We start from the raw sequence: 23916 nt of genomic DNA, 5'->3' as shown, positions 1-23916 counted from the left end.
ACGTACTTTAAGATTTTTTTTAAGTTAAGGTTTTTTAAGTTACGTTTTTTAAGTAATTGTTTTGTGTGTATGTGTGCGTGCGACACAATCATGTGACACAATCTCACCTGCACACATGCACAGAACACACAAAATATGTGTGCATGCGTGCGATTGACCCCAATTAGCTGACTGCTCAGTGTGCATCTGCAGGGGTCAATAGGTTGTGCTACAAACAGACATTCCGTGCTCAAACAGACAGACATACACATACGGCTGTTCTTGGGAGCGGCTAGCACCGCTCAAAAATCCCCAGTGTAAATAAAAATGTACCTGTAAGTATTCATTTGGGTTCAATTTACCGTTACAATATCAGAGTTACATTATGCACATGCATTTGAAGCGATAAAACCTTGATCTTACAAGAGCACTCACGCACGCACGCACGCACGCGTGCACGTGCGCATGCTCGTTCACTCACTCACTGCTGTGTAAGGTGCTGGCAACTGATAAGGAACTTGTGTGCACATGTATAGGACTGCAAACACAGCTGGACAATTATTTGACTTAGAAACACTTCTTTCAAATGCACTGTATCCCTACCACGCACACACACACACAGAGACGCGTTTTTGAGCGGTGCCTAACCGCTCCATTACGTAGCTGTATGCATGTATGTCCGAGCACGGAAAGCTGCATCACGGTAACTCTGTCATTTCTCAACCGTTTCGGACGCTGGAAGGCTCGCCAGAACCGAACCGGATGATAAGGCAATCCAGTACTCCCTCCTGAGATTCGAATTTTCCCTTTTCTGTGGAATTCCTTGACCTCACACTTCCCAGTAACTGACAACATTGACGCATCATCTTATTTTATCAGGTCATTTAGTGTACTGCTTCTCAAGTATAGTCAAAACAAGTTCCACAGCTGTTTTCGCCATGCAACATCATCCTACAAGGAAGGCAGTATAACCCATTCTGGAAGGGAACCCCTTGTGGTGTTTTAACTAAGCATTATGTTATACTTTAGCTATTGAAAAATAGAAGATCTACAAGTTCATAGCGCGCTACGAGCTTGTAGGTCTGCTATTTATTTATTTTTATCGTAAAAATGCGGCACAAATCTTTGAATATATATTCTTTCAGAGCAAAAGTTTTTTTTATTTCAAAGTCAGGCCTAAATGGGATAACTCAGGCTGGCCAAACCTAGCCCCAACCATAACATTAAACCTAATCTAAAGTCGCCAATGTCTAAAACTAACCCTTATACTCAAATTGAATCTTTTCATATTATTGTAACCCAAAACAAAACACTATTTATTTATATTTTATCCCACACTTTTCTTTTTCTAACCCATTTTTTCACCCAGGTCCCAATTGCCTAAACTGTATGATCCTGGGTGCTACTCTCCGTCTGTCATCCCCAAACTGGCTGACCAGGGGGGGGGAGACTGCATGACCAGGATTACTGCATGTTTTTGCGAGTGTACCTACCCTAGGGGACAAACTCCACACAGAAAGCCCTTTTGCCGACCCCACCTAGGGATTGGGCGGCGCCCATTCGGCGCTGATGACACGGAGGAGAGAACACCTCCCCCAGCGGGAATCAAACCCAGGACCTACAGACTGCGCCTCATGTGCCCATACAAAACATTTCTTAACCATAAAAATAACCTGTTCCCTCATGGGGACCAGAAAGAGGTCAACAGAAACAGAGGGGTTTTACTATTAAAAAGGCCCTTTCGAAACAAAGAGTTACATATTGTATGAAAAACATTGCATACCGGTAAAACTAATTTCAAACAGAAAAACCCCAGCAAAGCGGTCTGATGGTGACCAGTCCAGGGGACACAATAATTCAGGTCTGGAAAGTGGGGCCAGCCCGTTTAGTGTTTTACAAGTGATTACGTTTTAAAATCAATTCCACAGTAAATGGGTGACAGGTAAGTCCTGTTTTCCGTACCGTCAGAAGGGTCCTGGAGTACCAGGGTCTCCAGTTCAGTCCACTCCGTGTTGAGTCTCTTCATCAGCTTGTATGCGTTGACAGGATGTCCCAGGAAACCCTCTGGGTCTGAAGTGGACACTTTGGTCAGGGTGTCCAGTCTGTTGGCCCAGCTGATAGAGAGGACATGCACATGACTTTATATTAGTTTGGTCAGGGTGTCCAGTCTGTTGGCCCAGCTGAGAGAGAGGACATGCACATGACTTTATATTAGTTTGGTCAGGGTGTCCAGTCTGTTGGCCCAGCTGAGAGAGAGGACATGACTTTATATTAGTTTGGTCAGGGTGTCCAGTCTGTTGGCCCAGCTGAGAGAGAGGACATGACTTTATATTAGTTTGGTCAGGGTGTACAGTCTGTTGGCCCAGCTGAGAGAGAGGACATGACTTTATATTAGTTTGGTCAGGGTGTACAGTCTGTTGGCCCAGCTGAGAGAGAGGACATGACTTTATATTAGTTTGGTCAGGGTGTACAGTCTGTTGGCCCAGCTGAGAGAGAGGACATGACTTTATATTAGTTTGGTCAGGGTGTACAGTCTGTTGGCCCAGCTGAGAGAGAGGACATGACTTTATATTCGTTGTCTGAGCTTATAATGACTGAATATAGTTTATTTTTTTAGGAATTCCACAATATAATGTAGGCCTACTTGCTCAATTATTAGGGAAAATAATCAACAGCAACTACAAACATATTTAAAAAGGAGGAGAGGCCAAGAAAGAGAAGCTACAGAAATGAAGCAGGACATTCATTACTTTCAGGTGCATTATTATGCGTGATAACCATACCGATTCCCTCGTAGCTGTGACTTAATACCTCTATTAAAACAGTTTAAGAGCCATAAACGACAAGACGTCTAATTGCCAATTATGGACCGGATGCCACGGACGACAAGAAGTGCTCCCTCATTTCTTAAAAAAAAAAAATTAATCCATATCTAATCTGGTGTACAGGTGATGACATGCACATTACATGCATAATAGAATTACAATTTATTTATTTATTTTATAATGGGAGAATTGGCACTCAAAGCCTAAACTGGTGACCACCAGGTGGCGCTAAAAGTGAAAGACACTCATTGACAGAAGGACTGATAGTATCTTTGATAGGAGAAAAAAAGCCTAACTTTTCCATTTTCTTATTTTTTTGTACAGCATATTATTATTTGATAACCTTGCATGCTGATGAATAGTTCTCTTAGTTTGCATACCTAGTTCTGCATTGATATAAACATTGACAGTGACACAGTACTGGCTGACAAAATCTGTTATAACATTTTTAAATAAAACATAAATGTTTTACATGTACTGTATCAGGGCCCATGTCTGGGAGAATTTGTGTAGGAGATCAAGTTGCTGCTGTAGTCCTTCCTTGGTTGGGGACAGCAGCAGCAGGTCATCTGCGTAAACTCCGTAAAGTAAGCATTTGATGTCTGTGTTTGCCAAGGGGATGCCTGGAGCTGTAGACTGTTCTAACGTTTTTGCTAATTCGTTGATATATATGTTGAAGAGTGTTTTTGATTTGATTTGATTATCTTTATTTTGAAACCTTCAGGTAAAACAGTCAAATAAGACAATAATTATATATATATATATATATATATATATATATATATATATATATATATATATATATAACCACAATGCATGTATATTTCTTTTTTGAATGAAATAAGAAAAATATAATGACAACAATGTGATCATTGGTCTTGCACCTGAAGTTCAAAAAGGAGTAGGAAGAAGTAAAAACGTATAACTTATAATAAAAGTCTGTATGCTTTTCGCCTATTTTAACTGCGCATTTGTTGTTAGACTACAAGGCAAACAATATTCAATTACAATTAAATTGTGATCTCGTCTTTCTGGAAATATTTGCCCACTGCTTTGCTGTGGTTCTTAGTTATGAAAAACATATGCATTTGTAAAAATGTATTTTTAGTTATAGTTTTTCTATTTATAGTGACTCATAGGAATAGACTATGTGACAACCGGGTATAGTCTGGTGACCACCGGAGAGACGGGTGACAGCCGGAATCTAGACGGCACCCAGGTGAGCAGTATGGGTTAGCGCCCCAGCCTGTGTCCTCGTTGAGGAGGAAGCTCAATAAACCTCGGTGAGGCCTTTAGGAGGGCCATTATAATCCACCACTCCTGAATGAAGTGCCTGGTGCTGGGAGTCTGGTGCAACGCACAGGTCCTGGGCCTGGTGAGACGTAGGGTGACCAGATGTCCCGATTTGTGCGGGATTGTCCCGCATTTCAATGACTTTTCATGCGTCCCGCAAATTGAGACGTTGTCCTGCATTATGATAGACAGGCTCCAGTTTTCAAATGTGCGTCTGTGGGAGAACAGCAGAGCTGCGGAGGCTGTCATGACAGTTATTACAGTTGTTTGCACTGGTGCACCTAACCTTTTCATACGGGTGCATACATAGACCTACCTGTACTAAATGTAAGGTGCACTGGTGCAAACCGATGAAACATTTTAGTTACACTGGACAGATTTTTGGGTGGAGCCCAGGTTCCGAGTACAGAGAGACTCTCTAAGGGCATTTGTATAGTACCTCTTGACGGCAGCCAGCTTGATCTCCTCAGCTTTTATGTACTCCTTCAGAGACTTAACGAGCTCTTTCTCTGTGTAGATCAGATCTGTCATCTGGCCTGAGAGAGGGAGAAACAGGGGACACAATGGCAGAGGGAGAAATGAGTACGGTGCGACCAACTTGACACTGAAGACACTGAAGAACTCATGCACCTTAAAAAAAAAGTAATGTGTTCTGGTTTGTTAATCTATAATTCTTGATATAATAGCAGTGATATGAAATAATTTAAAGACAAAATATGTTAACAGAATAACAGATTGAGTATTGTTTGTATCATGTATGTACGGATCCCAAAACCACATTGGGATTTCTGCACAATTTAAGTTGCTCTGCATTAAAGCATTAGTTGAAAGCTGCATGTTGTTTTATAGTGTTCATAATCCAACAAGTGAGAGAATTAATTGACCGTGATAGTTCTGAGAGAATGCTTCATGTGGCAGTGGCTCATTCCTTTGGTACCATCATGGCCTGTAAAATGGATTTATGGGTATGAACATTTCCATACCAAAGATTCTCTTTGAGTAACAACGTTCTGTTCTAAACCTCTTGGTACTGGGCTGTATAGTATTTATTTATTAAAATTTATCCCATGATTTTGCAACCCATTTTTTCAACCAGTGTCAATTATCTAATGTAATCCTGGGCGCTACACTTCCTCTGCCAACCTGGGGGGGCAGCAGACTGACCTCATGCTTCCTTCTATGCATGAGGAGTCCAAGCTGCTTCTTTTCAGGGTTTCCCCGGCCGGACGTAGCGTGTGGAAGGAACACGTTATTCCGACCAGTTCCTTTCCCCTCCATCAGGCGCCACGGCTGGCCAGGGGGAGGTAGTTTAGAGACCAGGATTACTGAATGTTTTTGTGAGGGTACCTACCCTAGGCTAGGGGACACGGTGAGAACATGCAAACTCCACACAGAAAGGCCCTGTCGCCAACCCAGCCTCGGGTATGGGCACTGATGACGCGGAGGAGAGAACACGCCCCCCAGCACCAACAGCGTCCCCAGCGGGAATCGAACCCAGGACCTTCTAGCTGTGAGGTGGCAGCACGATACCGTGCCCCCGACTGTATTTCACTGTGAGGAAATTCTCACTGGGGGTGCTACTAGTCTTGAGCCTTTGAAGCGAGTAGGTTACTGCTGACGCAGTAGTGGTGTAAACAATGCCATGGAAACACGGTGGTCACCACGGAGAAAGCACAATCACACAGCACTGTGTTCTTTTACACGCAGACCGTAGTCAAACACAATGCTTTTATAGTGATAGTGTCAGCCAACAGGAGGCAGGCTGCTGAGGCTAGTGTGATACTTGTTCTAAAGGAAACGTTTGTGCAACTGGATAGCGTTGGTTCCACAGCAGGACTTATTAAGATATTAGATTATAAAGTAAGCATAACATGCAATGAAACTTGTTATGATGGTGCTCTACAAATACGTAATATTTCTTCTGTGACGGCTACAGAGAGAAGACAGCTTGTATGAGAACTTGGCCAAGTTCACATTCTACAGGGATTCTTTGGTTTTGAAAAGTCCAGACAGGTCCTCCCTCTCAAAACCTCAGTCTGGTCAACAAAAGACAGTAGTGCATTCTTAAATTCAGACTTCTCCTATGATATAAATATCCTTTTTGTGTCCACACATTCTGCACAGAACTGGCCATTCAGTAGTACTATACGATTTGGGTTTAAACAGGCCAACTGGCATTATCCATTATCCTACACACTGAGAATTTGGAGGCCTACCTATGGAGGTGAAGACCTCTGCCTGTACAGTCCAGCTGCAGCAGCAGAGCACAGCCCAGGAGATGAGAGACAAGCACCTCCTCATTCTGCTTCCTGTGATCACCTGTAATTAGACACAGCCACATGAGGATGATGAGGCCACAAACAAAGCGACAAAGGACAATGCTCCGGAGCAATGCTCCTTGCATAGCCAGCGTTCATCCTTCATATTGCCCGTGGCAGATTAAGTCTGGCCCCTCTCAATTGTGGGGGGACTTCACAGCCGAAGTGGTGACGAGCCAACCAGATTTGCCTGGAATCAGGCTATAACCAATCAGGGCCCACTATTCAAATATGAGGCGTGGACATTGCAGGAAAAATAATCAAATACTGAGAGGGACGACACTAATATCTACGCAGTGATATTAGCATTGATATGCTGACTTTTGAAATGTGAATGTCAGTACAGTACACAGGACTGTGAGGACCTGACACTGAATGTCAGTACAGTACACAGGACTGTGTGAGGACCTGACAAGAATGGTAAGACAGAATTGAAATGCATTTTTAAGTGTTAACATTAAAGGACCACTTCACCACTTTTCAACCTGTCGTCATATAGTAGGTCCTCACAAATAATCATGAAGAAATGGCGCAATCTTTTTCTACTGAGTCTGTGTCTCATAGGAGGGCTGTGGGCAGTTCAGAAACCGTCTTCCAGTGACATCATTGATGGGGAATACAAGCTAATAGAAACTGCAGGCTTTCTAGTCCTGAAAAGTTGCAATGCGAAAATGGAAGCCATCGTTCTCACGATAATGAAAATCTAAACATTTTTGTAAAAAGATCTTGTTTAAAAAAATCTGCCTAATGATGTCACTGGAAGACAGTTTCTAAACTGCACACAGCCCTCCTATGAGACACAGACTGAGTAGGAAGAAATCGTGCCTTTTTATCATGATTATTAGTGAGGTCCTATTATGAAGATAGGTTGAAAAGTGGTGAAGTGGTCCTTTAAAAAGGATATTTTTTGTATGAGTTATTAAACTTAAAATAAGTCATTCTGATTCTTTCTTTATTTTATTATTTGCAGCATTTATGTTAATATTTCCAATAGTAACATTGAGACAGAGAGAGAGAGAGAGAGAGAGAGAGAGAGAGAGAGAGAGAGAGAGAGAGAGAAAACATGCAAAGAGCCTCAGATTGTATGGCCGTTGAACAAGTCGTTGGTTGAACAACGGCCTGACGGAAATTGTTCCATATTCTGGTCGTATGACTTTTGATGCACACTTTATTTAGTCTAGCAGGCTATACTGCTCACATATACTGCATCTTCAATCATACAACCACACTTCTGTATGATGATGTATTTCCTCGCGGAATTAACAGACATTGTAAAGACGTGGGCATGCCGTTTCATAGTTTCCACTGAGCTCCATCTAAATGGGTCATTAGTGGACTGAGACACTTTGTCTCAATAACATCAAGGCTTCGATTGTTACAGAAAAAGAACAAAGAGGGGACAAATGCACTCTGTGAGAATGAGATGGAGTCACAAACTAGTCTGTCAACGTTATCCAGTTTAATGAGCACCACTGTGGGATGTGCACTGTCACTGTGCATGTTTCATACTGTCACAAGCTCCTGTGGTGGTATTTGTATGTCATGTCATTGTCCCGTCCGTCCTTCCTTCCTTCCTTCTACACTGTAAGTGTAAAGTGTAAAGCTCTTTCAACCTGGTGAATCCTTCCCCTCTCTTCTCTCTGCTCTGGTTGACATCTGACATCACCATAGCTGGTGGATTAGAAGTAGTCATGATGACTAATGCTGTGTCTAAATATAACGCTGACATTGGCCGTTCAGAAATATAGTACGAATGAACCATGAAGCTTTACTTACATGAGACTTACAAGTCAGTCTAAAGAGAGTTTTAGAGATGAATGATAAGGGAATATCAAATTGGGATTATACAGAGCAATTATTGCAATCCAATAGTTTGTTAATGTTCATTTGTGTTCACAGTAGGCTACTGCCGCAACACTTTTAATTGTAATTGTAATTGATTCATTATTTTTTGATTACTTGCTCAACCACAAAGAGTTTAGTTTACAGAATAGCAGCACTATTCAGGTGTGGAATGCCCTGACCCCTTCCCTTAAAACAAGCAAATCACTGGCCTCCTTCCCTTAAAACAAGCAAATCACTGGCCTCCTTCCCTTAAAACAAGCAAATCACTGGCCTCCTTCCCTTAAAACAAGCAAATCACTGGCCCCCTTCCCTTAAATCAAGCAAATCACTGGCCTCCTTCCCTTAAAACAAGCAAATCACTGGCCTCCTTCCCTTAAAACAAGCGAATCACTGGCCTCCTTCCCTTCCCTTAAAACCCCAAAGAAAACTTCAGACCACAGAAAATCCACTGAATGTTCAAAGTTCAGGTTTTTTGGGTGTAATTGAGGTCATAAAACCTAAAAGAAAAAAGAAAAAGAAAAAGAAATGAAAATGAATGTCATAAAACCTTTAAAACAGGCCTAAACTTTCACCTGTCAGCAGGTCAGAGGGAGAGGAGGTGATCGATTGCTGTTTTAGATTATTGTTCTTGACTGTATGTGTGTGAGTGCATGGGACCCGAATGGAAACAATGTCTTTCAATGCTGTTGGCATTTTTATATTGTCTAATAAAATAGTCAATCATTATTTTATATTATAATTATTATGATATTATAAGACAAAATGTATCTCTATTGATCCTTTGACTAAACTAAAGGTCAGATCCGATTCACAATGATGTGTCATCAATCTTGGTTTCTTTTTACTTATACAGCCTTTATTGTCTCCACCAGGCCGAAGGCATGTGGGGAGAGTATGTTTTGCACTCCGTCCGTCCGTGTGTCCGTCCGTCCGTCCGTCCGTGTGTCCGTGTGTCCGTCCGTCCGTGTGTCCGTGAGCAGCTAATCTCGGCCACCGTTAACCCGCTCGATGCCACATTTTGCACACACACTCCCTGGATGCCAACGATGAACCTCTGCCCCAAACTTTCCAGAACGGCCTGTTATAGCGCCACCAGGAGGCCGCTTTGTGCAAAACAAGTTTTTGCACAGTACACCTACAGATTTTGTCCAAACATCACGCAAATTGGTACACAGTCTCTCTAGAGCCATTCAACGAAACCGGTCTTTCAGATTTCTCAGACTCCATCCTGATTGGTTAAGATTGGCTTCCAAAGTTCACAGGAGTGCTCAGTTTCAAACAAAATGCTGCAAATCATGAACACATTGCGTGATTTCCGTGAAATTGTGCACCCACATTCCCACTAGGCCGAGGACGAAATGCCACATGAACAATTTCAACTCAGACTCAAGGTGGCGCTATACCTCGCCGAAAAGTGTTTTTACCTCTAACTGCACGGATCTGTGGATAACTTTGTATGCCAACTCCCTAGAGGCCAAGCAAAAACCTTTGCCTGGAATTTTTCACATCTGCTCTTTATAGCGCCACCAGGAGGCCGACATATGTAAAACACATTTTCTATTATTACTCCTTCAGATTTTATCAAAATTTCACGCAAATCGGTATACACTATCTCCATAGTCATGTGATCAACACGGAGCGCCACCATTTCCCATCTTCCATCCTGATTGGCTAAGATTGGCTTCCAAAGCTCACACGATTCCTCCATTTCGAAAAAAGGCCACAAATCACAAACACAGTGTGCAATTTCCGTTAAATTATACACGCACATTTTCACTAGGCCGAGGACGACATGCCACAATTTTTTCCTCAAAATCAGCCTCACGGTGGCGCTATAACAGGCCAATTCCTGTTTTTAGCTATAACTGCATCGATCTGTATACAACTTATGTATGCACACATGGAAAAACATTGTACCTGCATCCCTCCAACACGAACCTCCGGCCCAAATCTTCCTCAACAGCCTGTTATAGCGCCACCATGAGGCCACAACCTGACCTGCCCTGGTGGAGACCTGTGCCGATTGGCACTTTGTCTAGTTTTTATTTTTTTAATTGGGAGTGCTGTCCAGTGTTCCCTGATTCAATGCAGCATGTATTAGAGCCATCAGAACTGTCAAGAGTCCAATACACATGTTGCCACGTTGCCTGGGCCAGCCCTCGGTTTCTTAAATCATTTTTTCTAGTGTGAAAAAGATACTGGCTACATAAATAATGGATTTTCACAATGACAAGAGCTCCATAAATAGCGGACAAGAGCTCCATAAATAGAGGACAGACAGTGAAATCATCACATGGCAGCTATCCAACACTCTTGGACCACTAGCTGGGATCCATCTGTTTTTCCTCATCTGTTATTTAAGATGAATTGAAGCAGCGGCTGCATCGTTTTCATTTTGCTTCCACAAAACCTCAGTTCACCTTCTGCATAAGAATGAAAGGATCTGACAAAGGTTCTCAAGCGCAACTTCGCAGATTCCTTTCCTGAATCCTATTGTACTAGTAGTAGCCTATGTAAAACAAGAGCTTTTTTACCTTGTTTTATGTAGGCTGGGCCTGGCATTGATATTCCAGCACCATTAGGAGAAGAGTGTTATTTTTATTTTACATTTTCCACACAATAGAAAAATATGTTATAAAATATAAATAAAATCTCTGTTGCCCTTTAATGACTCTCCGATGGGGTCAAGAGTCCAAATGTTACAGAAGGAAAGTAAGGAAAGTGAAGTGACTCATCTTCAGTAACATTTTGGGTTTTCTATTGAAAAATAGCAGATCTACAATCTACCGAGTGGCGCGCTACGATCTTGTAGGTCTGCTATTTTTGAAAAATCGAAGAACGTCTGACATAGAAACATAGCTTTTTCAGAAAACTGTCAGGATGTAGAAGACATTTTTAGAATCTGATCTCAGAATGGGTTAAAGAAGAAGGAAGAATGTTTTTCTTGAATCAGAGTGGGTCTTGGGGGGGGGGGACGACACGACACACTACACCACTAGTTCTCAAATTGGGGTCCCCAGGGATTCTTGAAGGGGTTACAGTTGGTCCCCCAGCATAACTGATTAATATATAACCAAAATCAGTTTAACCATATTGTATACTTTGGCTATTCAAAAATAGCAGATCTACAAGTATTTGATTGATTGAACAATCACTAAGCAGATAATCAATAGCTGTTAACTAGATTTCACTAGGATATCCTTGTATCCATGCCTGAGGGAAAAGGGGAGAAATCGTTGTGGATTTAGGTGTGAAACAGGCTAGCATTCCTTGACTTTCACTACAGTGTCTCTAAATCCATCTATGTTTTACCGCATCATTCCTCAATGATTGCTGCTTACTGTTGCTCGTCTTTCTTAAGCACACACGACAACACACACACATCACCAAACATCTGTTATTACGTTAATGATACAGTCAAGGCTTTGCTCGAGTTGGATATGATTTATGCGACAGCTGCTGACAAAACATTACCGGACTTTCTATAAACCAAAAACGTACTGCGATACGTTTGTGCTATTACGAGAATGGGAACCTCTCCAAGGAATCCACTTAGTAGGTTCTGACAATACATGTTATTTGCTAACGATCTGTTAAGGGAACATGGAGACACAGCGATAGGCTTCCAAGAGGCAGATATCCATCATGGGTCATAGTGTACTGTAATCTGTGTCCACAGCGAGGGGCGGAAGATGAGATAGAGACAGTTGTGGTAAACATTACAAGTAGAGTCCAACACGTATCCCCATCTCCATCCTGTGTGGCCTGTCAGAACAGAATGGAGCCGAAAGGAATGCATTAATGAAACGGGACAGAATGGAACAGAGCGGAATGGAACGGTATGAAACGGAGCAAAAATAGCAGATCTTCGCTATTTCGTCAGACCACAAAGTATTATGTAATGTAGGGCTTACAGTAAGTGGTTAAATATTAAACATACGAATATTAGCTGCGGTGGAGCGTTCCTTCATTTACATTAGTTTCCTTAGAGGCGAGACTATGTCCTCCCTGACCCCAAGTTCAACAGTTGAATGCCTACCCCCAAGTTCAACAGTTGAATGCCTACTTGCGTGTGTAATATGTGCGCTCGTAATGTTTTCCAGTTTGAATTGGTGCAGTATAAAATGTATCACTGTTCTCCGATTTCACACAGCAGCATTGTGGAGAGGACCAGACTACTACTAACCCAAATAGCCTTTACCTACAGCGGCATGTGGATGTTAAATGGCTTACAAGTTATAGAAAGTCAGTGTGAATTCAAACCTTTCCATGGCATACATACCAAGACCTACCAACCAAAACCCTAAGCCTACTTTTTTTTCCTTTTTGGAGATAATTTTTTCTCCACTAGCCTTTGGTCTGACTCTTATCCCTTAATAAGGATGACAATGGAAACAAGCCTTTAGACTATTTGTGCTTTTATCCTTTTGAATAAATGTTCAATAAAGTGCTCCATCATTTAAAACTAGCATTTCCTCTGACTCTCACATTCCTATATTTTTTTTTTTGTATCATTTACAACAACAAATATCACATATCTTGTAGAGTCTTCAAGATGTCAAGCAGGCATGGTCTACTGTACAATTTAGTCAGACCATGCCTGCTTGAATCTGGCACACTTGTGACTTGCACATGGACTGGATGTACGTACAGTACACTGAATTAGACAGGTGCCTGTGAAAGATAACTGTTGTGAGACTCATTCATCCATTCATTGTTGTTAAGACTGTATACTCATAGTCATTGTTTAACCCATTTAGACCTGACGTCGAAGATTTAAAAATGTATTTTTAAAATGTATTTTTTTCTGAAAAACCTCATGTTTCTATATCAGTGTGGTTCTCAATATGTCAAGGACCCCAAAAATTATATGTAATATGCCACCGACCCCCATCTGAAAATATGTTGCTCCAGGGACCGCCCAGAAGCAAAGATTTTAGTTAAAAATTGAAACTCTGAAAGAATATATATATATTCAAAGATTTGAGGCACATTTTCACGATAAAAAAAAAAAAAGCAGACCTACAATCTCATAGCGCGGCACTCGTGCCATGCTATGAGCTTGTAGATCTGTTATTTTCCAATAGCTAAAGTATAACATAATGCTTAAAACACCAAAAGTTTCTTCCCGCCCAAAATGGATTAAAGACTCTACATAGTACATATCCATATTATACTGTATACCTGGTATCAGTCAGGCTCTGTATCTTACACGGTGGATGGATATGCTCTAAGCAGTGTTTCCCAACCGGTGTGTCGCAGAGCTTTGGTGCTCCGTTTGACGTGTCCAAGTGTTCCGCCTGATTTTACCTAACGTAACACTATCCCTGCCCCGAAAGCAATATTATAGCTACTGGGCTGGCTCGGCCATTGAAATGTTAATGCTTAGATGCATCTGCAGAGCGCATATGCACGTAGACAGCAGACACATACATGTCCCGACCCAAACACTGAGGAGCTAAAGTAAACGTGACGTTGTTGTGATTAAACATAATGTGCCACGAAAAATAGCTGTCCATAGATGTCAAAACATGATCGCCTCGTTTGGCCAACAAAATATATCTCCCTCCCTCCACAGAAGCGCAGTGATGCCTGATTTATTCTTCGTCGTACACGCGTTATGCTTGCATGCTGAAAATGGCTGATCGACAAGCTCACAACACGTTGCGGACGCAACGCGTTGTGAGCTTGTCGATCAGCTATGTTTAGCACGTGGAAAGATGCAGGCTGTGAGAACTGAGACCCTTCACAATAAAAGCATGCAGCTTTCACAAGTTGGCCCATAATAAAGACAAGGAAAAGGATTAAGAATTAGGTGGCATTTCACATTGCATATGAGCTATTTTTTCTCCAAAATGTATTTAAAAAAAAGTATATATATATAATAAGGAATTAATTTGGATAATGGTAATGGAGATATTGTAAAAGTTGTCACTTTATTAATCCCAACATGTATGTGTGTGTATATATATATATATATATATATATATATATATATATATATATATATACACACATACATACTGTTACGGACCGCTGTCCTTATGATTAGTATTATTATTATTATTAGTGTTTAGTTAATTTGGGAATAATTGTGATGAGTTGGAAATGTTGGTGGCCTGTGTTATATTGTTTCCCTTTTGTGTTCTCTAAGGTCATGAATGGAGGTGAATGGAGAATGTAGAGAATGGGTGTGGTGCTGATGACTTGACTGGTCAATTGAAAGCGGGTGGCTGCAATCATGACAGGTCCTACCTGGACCTGCCCCTTATTGTCTCCACCAGGCCGAAGGCATGTGGGGAGAGTATGTTTTGCACTCCGTCCGTCCGTCCGTCCGTCCGTCCGTCCGTCCGTCCGTCCGTCCGTCCGTGTGTGTGTGTGTGTGTGTGTGAGCAGCTAATCTCGGCCACCGTTAACCCGGTCGATGCCAAATTTTGCACACACACTCCCTGGATGCCAACGATGAACCTCTGCCCCAAACTTTCCAGAACGGCCTGTTATAGCGCCACCAGGAGGCCGCTTTGTGCAAAACAAGTTTTTGCACAGTACACCTACAGATTTTGTCCAAACATCACGCAAATTGGTACACAGTCTCTCTAGAGCCATTCAACGAAACCGGTCTTTCACATTTCTCAGACTCCATCCTGATTGGTTAAGATTGGCTTCCAAATTTCACAGGAGTGCTCAGTTTCAAACAGAATGCTGCAAATCATGAACACATCGCGTGATTTCCGTGAAATTGTGCACCCACATTCCCACTAGGCCGAGGACGAAATGCCACATGAACAATTTCAACTCAGCCTCAAGGTGGCGCTATAACTGGCCGGAAAGTGTTTTTACCTCTAACTGCACGGATCTGTGGATAATTTTGTATGCCAACTCCCTAGAGGCCAAGGAAAAACCTTTGCCTGGAATTTTTCACATCTGCTCTTTATAGCGCCACCAGGAGGCCGACATATGTAAAACACATTTTCTATTATTACTCCTTCAGATTTTCTCCAAATTTCACACAAATCGCTATACACTATCTCCATAGTCATGTGATCAACACGGAGCGGCACCATTTCCCATCTTCCATCCTGATTGGCTAAGATTGGCTTCCAAAGCTCACACGATTCGTCCATTTCGAAAAAAGCCCACAAATCACAAACACAGTGTGCAATTTCCGTTAAATTATACACGCACATTTTCACTAGGCCGAGGACGACATGCCACAATTTATTCCTCAAAATCAGCCTCACGGTGGCGCTATAACAGGCCAATTCCTGTTTATAGCTATAACTGCATCGATCTGTATACAACTTATGTATGCACACATGGAAAAACATTGTACCTGCATCCCTCCAACACGAACCTCCGGCCCAAATCTTCCTCAACAGCCTGTTATAGCGCCACCATGAGGCCACAACCTGACCTGCCCTGGTGGAGACCTGTGCCGATTGGCACTTTGTCTAGTTCCTCATTGGTTCCCAGCAGCTGGGTAATGGCCCTGCTGACTGCTGTCTATAAATGTGCTCAGTCTGTCCTGACTGCTGTGAGGATGACAGCTAATTCTGCAGCGGAGACTCCATCCCTCTTGTCCTCCACCCATGTTGCCTTTTTCTTTGGTTTGCTTTGCTATTCTGTTTCTTAGTTAGTTTGTCTTCAGTTCATTTGAGTAAGTTCTATTTTGTTATCCCAGTGTCATGTCAGTTATGAGTTCTTAAGTAACCTTTAGTATTTGCTCTTATTTTTTGATCGTCAGCTCCTTATTTATTGTACTTTCGTATTTCCCATGTAATGTGAAACCCTGCTTTACAATCCTGTAGGGGTGTTTGATAGTTTTGTTTGAATCCCATTTACTGTATTTTGTTAGTTAGTGTAGTGAGGTTAGTAACTGTATTTTTGTTTCCACTTTGTTAGGGACTTTAGTTAGGGGTCATTTTCTTTTCTTAGATAGTAAGTTTTTCTTCAATGTAACAGACACCCTGAAGCCATTATTTCTTTGAACCAACAAAGAATTTACAAGTTTTTGTAAAAAAAGGAGAGTAAACAAATCTTTTGTGAAAGCTGTCTCCTCATTATGTCACCTCCCCTTACCCTAGACAGGGGGTCGTAACACATACACACACACACACACACCCCCCCCCCTCCTCCCCCCCCACATCCATGACCAATACAGCAGACGGCTAATGATGACTAATTACAAAACATTTCTCAGTGTGTGCCACCGCATCGCCCGTTAATTTTTTCCAGCTCTCCAAAAAACAGATCACAACATTTCTATAAAAGAGATCACAACTTTTCCTATAAAAGTGAATCCAGGCCCAGTGTTTTTGCAGTTGACTTTTCCTACTCTCTATAATTAAGTCTTCTGTCTGCCCATCTCGTGCCTTGTAGACCAGACCCAAATTAAGGACATGGATGGGATGGGACAGCAGAAAACCAACCTACCCTATATTACTCCCTGGCTTTGCCCATACTGCCAGGACCCACGGTTAGCGGTAACAGTTTATATTAAGCATTAAGCCCACGTTTTCACAGGAAATGATTACTCAGCAGGTTTAATCTCCACCAGCTGCGCTGGCCGCTTGCCTGTTGCTCGGTTCGGCTGGACCCAGTCGACAGGGGCTAACCCGGAGGGACAGAGGTCAAAAGACTCTGTCAGTGCCATCCCATTAAGTTGTTAAAAACGTGAGCATGTAGGTTATACAGTACAGTGCATTCAAAAACGGAATGTTATGCTAAATTCAAGTCTGGGGTAATTGGGAACTGTTTAAAATAAACCGTTTGTTAGTCCACAGTTTTGGAAGTGGATGTAGCACTAAATCTGATAATTTGCAGTGCTTGTTATTTTTACTTATTTAAGTACAAAGAAGTATTTTCAAAACAATTTACATATATTCCCCCCCCCCCCCACATCCCCATGGCAGCACAAATACAAACAAAATCTTATCACAAAATGATTTGACAATAAATACAGAACAAAAATAATGACAAAAATAAAAATAAAACGAAAATAAAACACATTACATACAGTTAAATAAAACACATTACATACAGTTAAACAAACAAATGCACAGTTCCCTACTCCCACCCCACAGCTAGTGCTTGTTATTCTACCCGTTTGACCGTGATTTCATAGTCATACTGTAACACAAACTCTGACACACCTACAGTACACATACCCCTAGGCTACAAAGCCTGTTGGAACATTTTTCCCCCTGCACAGTTCATGTGTGTCATAAGCAGGTTGACTTATGTTCTCAATATGTAAATCATTTATTTTAAATACCTTGAGGCATAAGTAATTGTGAGGCAATAGAACGGTTTCTTTTTTTTTCCGAAATGTTTTATCCCACGATTTTGTAACCCGTATTTCACCCCTGTGTCAATTATCTAATGTGATCCTGGGCTCTGCCTCTACACACCCTCCGCCAACCTGGGGAGAGCAACGGACTTGAACTCATGCTTCCTTCATGCATGAGTGTCCAAGTTGCTCCTTTACACCTGACAGGGGGTGGGGGATTCCCTGTTTGGACGTAGCGCGTGGAAGGAACACGTTATTACAACCAGTTCCTTTCCCCTCCATCAGGTGGGTAATTTCCTGGAGGGGAGAGAACAGATGGTGGAGGTGAACGGAACACTGTCCCCCCCCCTCCCAGTGAGCTGGTCAGGCTCCTACTTGGCCTCACCCCCCGAACACACCTCACCCCTGCCCACTTTGACAGGCTGGGATGGCTTAGGGTCGACGACAGAGTACAGCATCTTGCAATGGGTCTGGTCCACAAGATTCGATACACCACCAAGATACCCATGTACCTGTCTAAATACTTCCTTAATGTAAACAAAGTCCACACCCCCAACACCAGAGGGAGTGCAACAAACCATGTAAAACCCAGATTCGGCACAAACAAGGGACTAAATTATTTTCGCTCCTATGCCACCAAAATGTGGAACGCCCTACCAACAGTCATTAAGACATGTGAATCCCTTGACTCCTTCAAAACCGCTCTCAAAGGGCACCTACGGACGGCTGCAATTCGATACTGGCCCCTGTAAAATCTGAATCCCCCCCCCACCACCCCTTTTCCCCTCACTGTATATGTATCTTTTCCCTTTTTGCTTCCTTTATGATGAATTCCTGTTCTGTCTTTTAACTATATAGAAGTGTCTATTTGTATGTCTCTAAATGTTTTGATGAATTGAACAATGTGGACCCTGTTGTAAACAAGTGTAATGCTTAATTGGGTCGTCCACTCTAGGGATGTCAGTAACGGATAGTTTCCCAACCGGTTACCCGTTAGGATTAACCGGTTCATTACCGGATAGTGGTTGATTTTTTTCTTTTTTTAATAGGCTACCCCAAATGTAATATGCATGTATAGCAGGCTACATAATTAAAGTTGGTAGACGAATGGCATACATTTATTTATGCTCCTTTTATAAAAGACAAACAAAAAAGCAACATTTAACAATATAAATAAATTGTTGTAGGCTTCTGGCTTAATCATCAATAAACAACGCATCGCATCTGCATGATGCATGCATCTGCGCGTCTACAGTACAGAGTTCCGCCGGTTCTAGTCCAACAAAACATAAATAAATCCAGTCCAGATCCGAGCAACCTATACCTATAAAGCCACTGGACGCATGGGCTAAGCCTTTTTTTTATTATTAAGGAAGATCAGCATGCATGTCACCGTGTTCCGTTTGTTGACTTTTCGCTGACGAGAAAACCCTCAAACATCGATAGCACATGGCTAACTTTTGATAGCCGTAAGCCGTGCCAGTGTGGAGACGGAAGCGGCAGCGGCGGCTGTAAACGTTCTCCCTCCAGGCCAAATGGCCAATAATGGATTTAATAATGTAGGTCTCTGCATTGATACGGTCGACATGTGTTCATCTCGTCTCGCTGTCACTCGCTTACATTTTGACTACCGCAAAGCTACCGTTGTAACTTGTAGCCAACTAGCCATTGAAGTACAACAGAGAACGGGGACATTGAGGGGGCAGAAAACAGAGCCCGAGCACTGTTCATGCAGCCTGGAGTGCGACAAGCTGGGCGGCGCAAATAGCAATTTTAGGCATGTGTGCAACATGACAACTGTTTTAAAGTATTGTACAGTGACAACTACAGTCTCTGTAATGTTTATGTTGTACTATTACTAAAAACGATCTAAAATAAAGGGATTTAAGATCAGAACACGCATTTATTATTATGCAAATTAACCGTTAAAGCTGATAAAAATATCCGGATGTTTCTTAACGGTCGGCTAACCGGTTAACCGGTTAACCCCTGACATCCCTAGTCCACTCACAGTTAACAGTCCCTGTATTGAGTTTGTGCTTAAAATGTACTGTTATTTTACAAACTGTTAATAAATATTTCAACAATCAAAACAAAAGGTGCCCCGGCTGGCCAGTTTAGAGACCAGGATTACTGCATGTTTTTTGTGAGGGTACCTACCCTAGAACGGTTTCTAAATAAATAACTCACCCCACATGCTCCGTCTCTTCAAATGTCATTAATACAAGATTGGAGAGGTCATATCTGATTAGTAAAAAATATGACCCATTTGCAGACTGATAGCCTAAGAAGCCACATGGCAAAAATGCTACTGCAAAGTCAGCAATGTCTTCATTTTCAATGAGCGAGACAATCTCCCTTATTTAGGCTATTAGTATTAACTGACTCCCTGTGTGAATTAACAATAATCCATTCACTCTTCTGTTTTAATGACGATAGTTATTTTAGTCACAGTAACATGATGGGGCACAATGTTGCTGGAAGGCAGTGGAAGCTACATATACCCTAGTAGTGAACGCTTTTTAACCTTGACAGCATATCCTATATTACTTGAAAGCAATGATGCACTTTATGCACAAGTTACTTTACTTGTAATTCTGTATTGCCCTTTAAAACGCTGATAAACTATATAGATGCACCTTTTACATTGTTTCATGTACACTGTATGTATGTTTGAAATGGATGAAATTTAGCATCTTTACGTTGCATTTGGTTGTAATGTTCATGAATATGCTTGTCCCATCGAAATAAATAAAGTAAAGTAAAGTTAACCTGACCATTAAGATTTTATATTTACTTAAACCCCTGTTCTGTGATGATTGTCTACCAGTTCACAGGTAAAACTATGAAAACACACTTGTGTGCACTGTGCGCATATTGCTTCATGATTTAATCCCCCTCCCCCACCCCCACCACCTCTGGGGTCCCGTACCTTCACTGAAGTTCACTCTCTCTGCTCTAACAGCATTTTTAACATATTTTGGATGGGTATCCGGAGAACTTGCCAGTTTACCAACTCGCCGCGATTTAGTGCATTTTAGTTTTACTTCAACTACATTTAAATTGCAATGAATTGGGAGAGAGAGGATAGTTGTTTAGAGACACTAGAGAAAGTAGGAATGCTAAAAGTCTAAACACCATGCCTGACTCTACATTCCCAGAGAGAAACATACAGTGATACACCATAAGCCTTAGTATGGATTAGGAATGGGGTTCATAATTTTTAACATAATGTTCCTAAAACAACATCAGACACGAGAGGTCGAGGAGAGAACGCAACTGAATTTTGAAACTAAACCAAGAGTGGGTTTTTTTGCAGGTATGCAATAACAAATATTAAAGGGACATTACAGACATTAAGACAATGAATACATACAGTATATACACACCATGGACACTAAAATGTGACAGATAGTATGAATATCATTGCATGAACGCTAGCGGTCAATGAAAAGCTGTATAGCTGACCATAGGAACTGGAGTTCCTAATGGTGTGTAAAATGTGTGTAAATCTTTGTATTTTATACATTTCTTTTTTGAATAAGCGAAGATTTTAACTCAAATCTTTGCTTCTTCGCGTCTCTGTCTGGAACAAAACATTTTGAGAAGAGATGGGGGGTCGGAGGCCAGCTTTTGGGGGTCCTAGACATGGAAATGATTGAGAACCACTGATAAAGCAACACAAGTGTTTCATAAAACTGCTTGGCATTTAGAAGACATCTGTAGAATTGGCTTCAGGTCTGCTAGGGGGTAGTTTTGACTTTTGACGTGGCAGGCAGATTGAGGTTGCATCACTGGCTGTCTGTCATCTTGCACAGAGCTGCTAGCCATGCTTCACCTCAGCATGTCTTAAAGACATCAATAACCACAGGGTGTGGGTATTTAGTTATTGCAGGCCATTCTTTAACATGAGGAGAGACAGACAGGCCAGGTCTCTGGTTCGTAACACACATGCCTTAGCTTACACAAGCATGTGCATGTGTCACGTGCACACAAACTACTGGTGGTGCACATGTACTGTAATATGTACTGTATATGTGCAACACATATGCTGCACAGACAAGACCATCAAAGGCTGTGAAAACGGGAACATTTTTATAGCCACACCAAAAAAAAGAATAAATATTTAGCAACAATTTAGCTTTATTTGAAATTCTGCAACGTATACCCTAGTGGATAATGTAGATAGAAAAGGGAGAGGGATTTACATTTATTTACATGTAGTGGGCTCTAAAAGACACACAGAAATGTGTTATTCTGAGAACACCTGCCATGTATGTTCCCTCAAGTCACGGCAGAGAACGTCTGCCGTGAAGTCCAATCAATCACTGCACAGAGACCCCCTTTCCACCGGTTGGTTCCCAATCCTCATCACCGCAGAGAACATCTGCCCAGTAGAATCCTGATCACTGCAGAGAACATCTGCTCAGAATCCTGATCACTGCTGATAAAACATGCCAGTCCAATCACTTCTGAGAAAAGAAAACCTGTCACCTGCCCTGACGTCCAATCACTGCTGAGAACAGTACCTTCCCTGACGTCTAGCATCGTCCCCAGCCTTTACTCGTCCCCGACGTCCAACCAATGCTCAGAACACCTGCTGCAACCTATCACTGGTGATTGGAAATGCCTCCAAGGCTCCGATACGATACAGGCTAGAATGCTGGATCGGGGATGGGTGAGAAGTGAAAGCTCTATTATGCAATGTGCACTGATCCAGTCAATGCACATGATTTCAGTTTCACCCAGCTGGTGGCTGCTCTGCTAATGTGCACTCAAGAGTGGTGTTGCTGTTGGGGGTTACAATATGTGTCTTGCTCAGGGAGTGACAGGGACACTTCGGCACGCACACAGTGTAGGCTATGGGTGAGCCAGGTGGCAAGGCAAACCCAAACCAGTGACTTTGTTTTGGTTATCAGACACTGGCCTCTCACTCTATACACACACTAAAAGCTATGACCATGCATGCACCCCAACTGTTTACTACAGATTAATGCTCTTAAGAATTCTGTCTTTCTTTGTATATGCTTCTATGACACCAAGTATCAATAAAGCCTTTGAAAATATGTGTTCCACTCCACCGTAAATAACAGAAGGAATGAGTATGCCTCATGATGACATTCCTTTTAAAACACTAAATGCAATTAGGTATTAATTAAGTCTAAAGGAAAAAGTATGAATGAATGAATCTTGTAAAAGTATTACTACACCATATAGATAAGATACGCGTTTTGAAATGTTATAAATGCCAAGAAACAACACCGAGACGTAGTAGTCTAGAGTATATTTATAATCAGAGTACACATCTGCTCAATTTATCCCCATCTGGAGGACTACAATAGCTCTCACGGTGACGTCAGCCCAAGACAGACGCTTCTAGAAGTACTGGAACTAGGACTTTCTCTAGAACCTACTGACTGGAGACGAAATCACTGGAAACGCAGGAGCAGCTGGTCTGGTCAATGATTCTCAGCAGAAAATAGGCTTTTTATGTCATATTTCGCTGTAGGAACAATGCTAAATGCTATAGTCAGTAGTCGCACCGTTACAAAAGTTCACTCATGCACTTTCAAAACTTTCCCTTTTCGCGGCGTTACAATATCACCAATCTATACCTGAACGGTACGTTGCAACAAAGCGATCGAGCAATAATATGAAATCATAATGACGGGAGCACCGCTAGACCACAGAATCTCGTGTTTACCGTTTATTTTCCACAATAAAGCCATAATAATCTAAATCAAAGTAATCAACACCTCAGCTATACCTACAATATGTAGTGGACCTTGTTGATATTGACAACCTTTCCAGCATGTTTTCACGACAACAGCTCAATCAGCATGCATGCATGTGGCCACTTCTGACGTTATACTGTTAAATGGTGCCATGACAGTCCAGACTTACCTTTATTTTCTTGTTTCAGAACGATTAACTTCACACCTAAACGCTGTCCGAAAATATAGTCGACTCCTTGGGGTTAAAGGAATAGAAGACACGCTCCTCAGTCTCCCCCTGCCACGTACAGAACCTCCTCTTATGTTAGTCAGTCGCCAGTCGAGAATAAATAACCCAGTTCGTATAATAGATGCGCAGCAACATTCCTTAGCTGTCTACTGCAATCATCCTGGAAAAATATGGACATTGTTGGACATTCTTTTGGTATTATGGTATATTGTAGGTCTTTACCAATAGTTACAAAATGTAGGTTACGTATTTTGGCTATAGCCATACCAAAAATGTTGGCTGCTAGAAAACCAAGAAAAACAGCACTGTTGTGACTAAAGTAGTTCATTGGACGAAGCCCTTGCCCCGTGAGTATAGGGTAGGTGGACTTACAGCCACGGTGTACAGACAGAGCATGGTGAAT

General features: G+C 41.8%; 1 protein-coding gene across 2 annotated transcripts in view; it reads right to left on the bottom strand.

Moving 5' to 3' along the window:
* LOC310867280 (prolyl 4-hydroxylase subunit alpha-2-like) overlaps positions 1-23592 on the bottom strand; it is a 44821-nt gene extending 21229 nt beyond the window's left edge. For both annotated transcript variants that reach the window (XM_083777204.1, XM_083777203.1), the window contains exons 1-4: positions 23454-23592; positions 6314-6416; positions 4537-4633; positions 1942-2093 (exon numbers count right to left, since the gene is read on the bottom strand). In XM_083777204.1, the coding sequence (XP_083633330.1) occupies positions 1942-2093; positions 4537-4633; positions 6314-6398 (334 nt within the window). In that variant the 5' untranslated portion in view covers positions 6399-6416; positions 23454-23592. The remainder of the gene's footprint in view (positions 1-1941; positions 2094-4536; positions 4634-6313; positions 6417-23453) is intronic.
* Between the last annotated feature and the right edge of the window lie 324 nt (positions 23593-23916).

The sequence above is a fragment of the Protomyctophum parallelum genome (assembly GCF_964188405.1).
Source record: "Protomyctophum parallelum genome assembly, chromosome: 1".
Classification (NCBI taxonomy): Eukaryota; Metazoa; Chordata; class Actinopteri; order Myctophiformes; family Myctophidae; genus Protomyctophum; species Protomyctophum parallelum.
The sequence above is the reverse complement of the archived record's forward strand: the minus strand, read 5'-3'. Positions and strand labels throughout refer to the sequence as shown.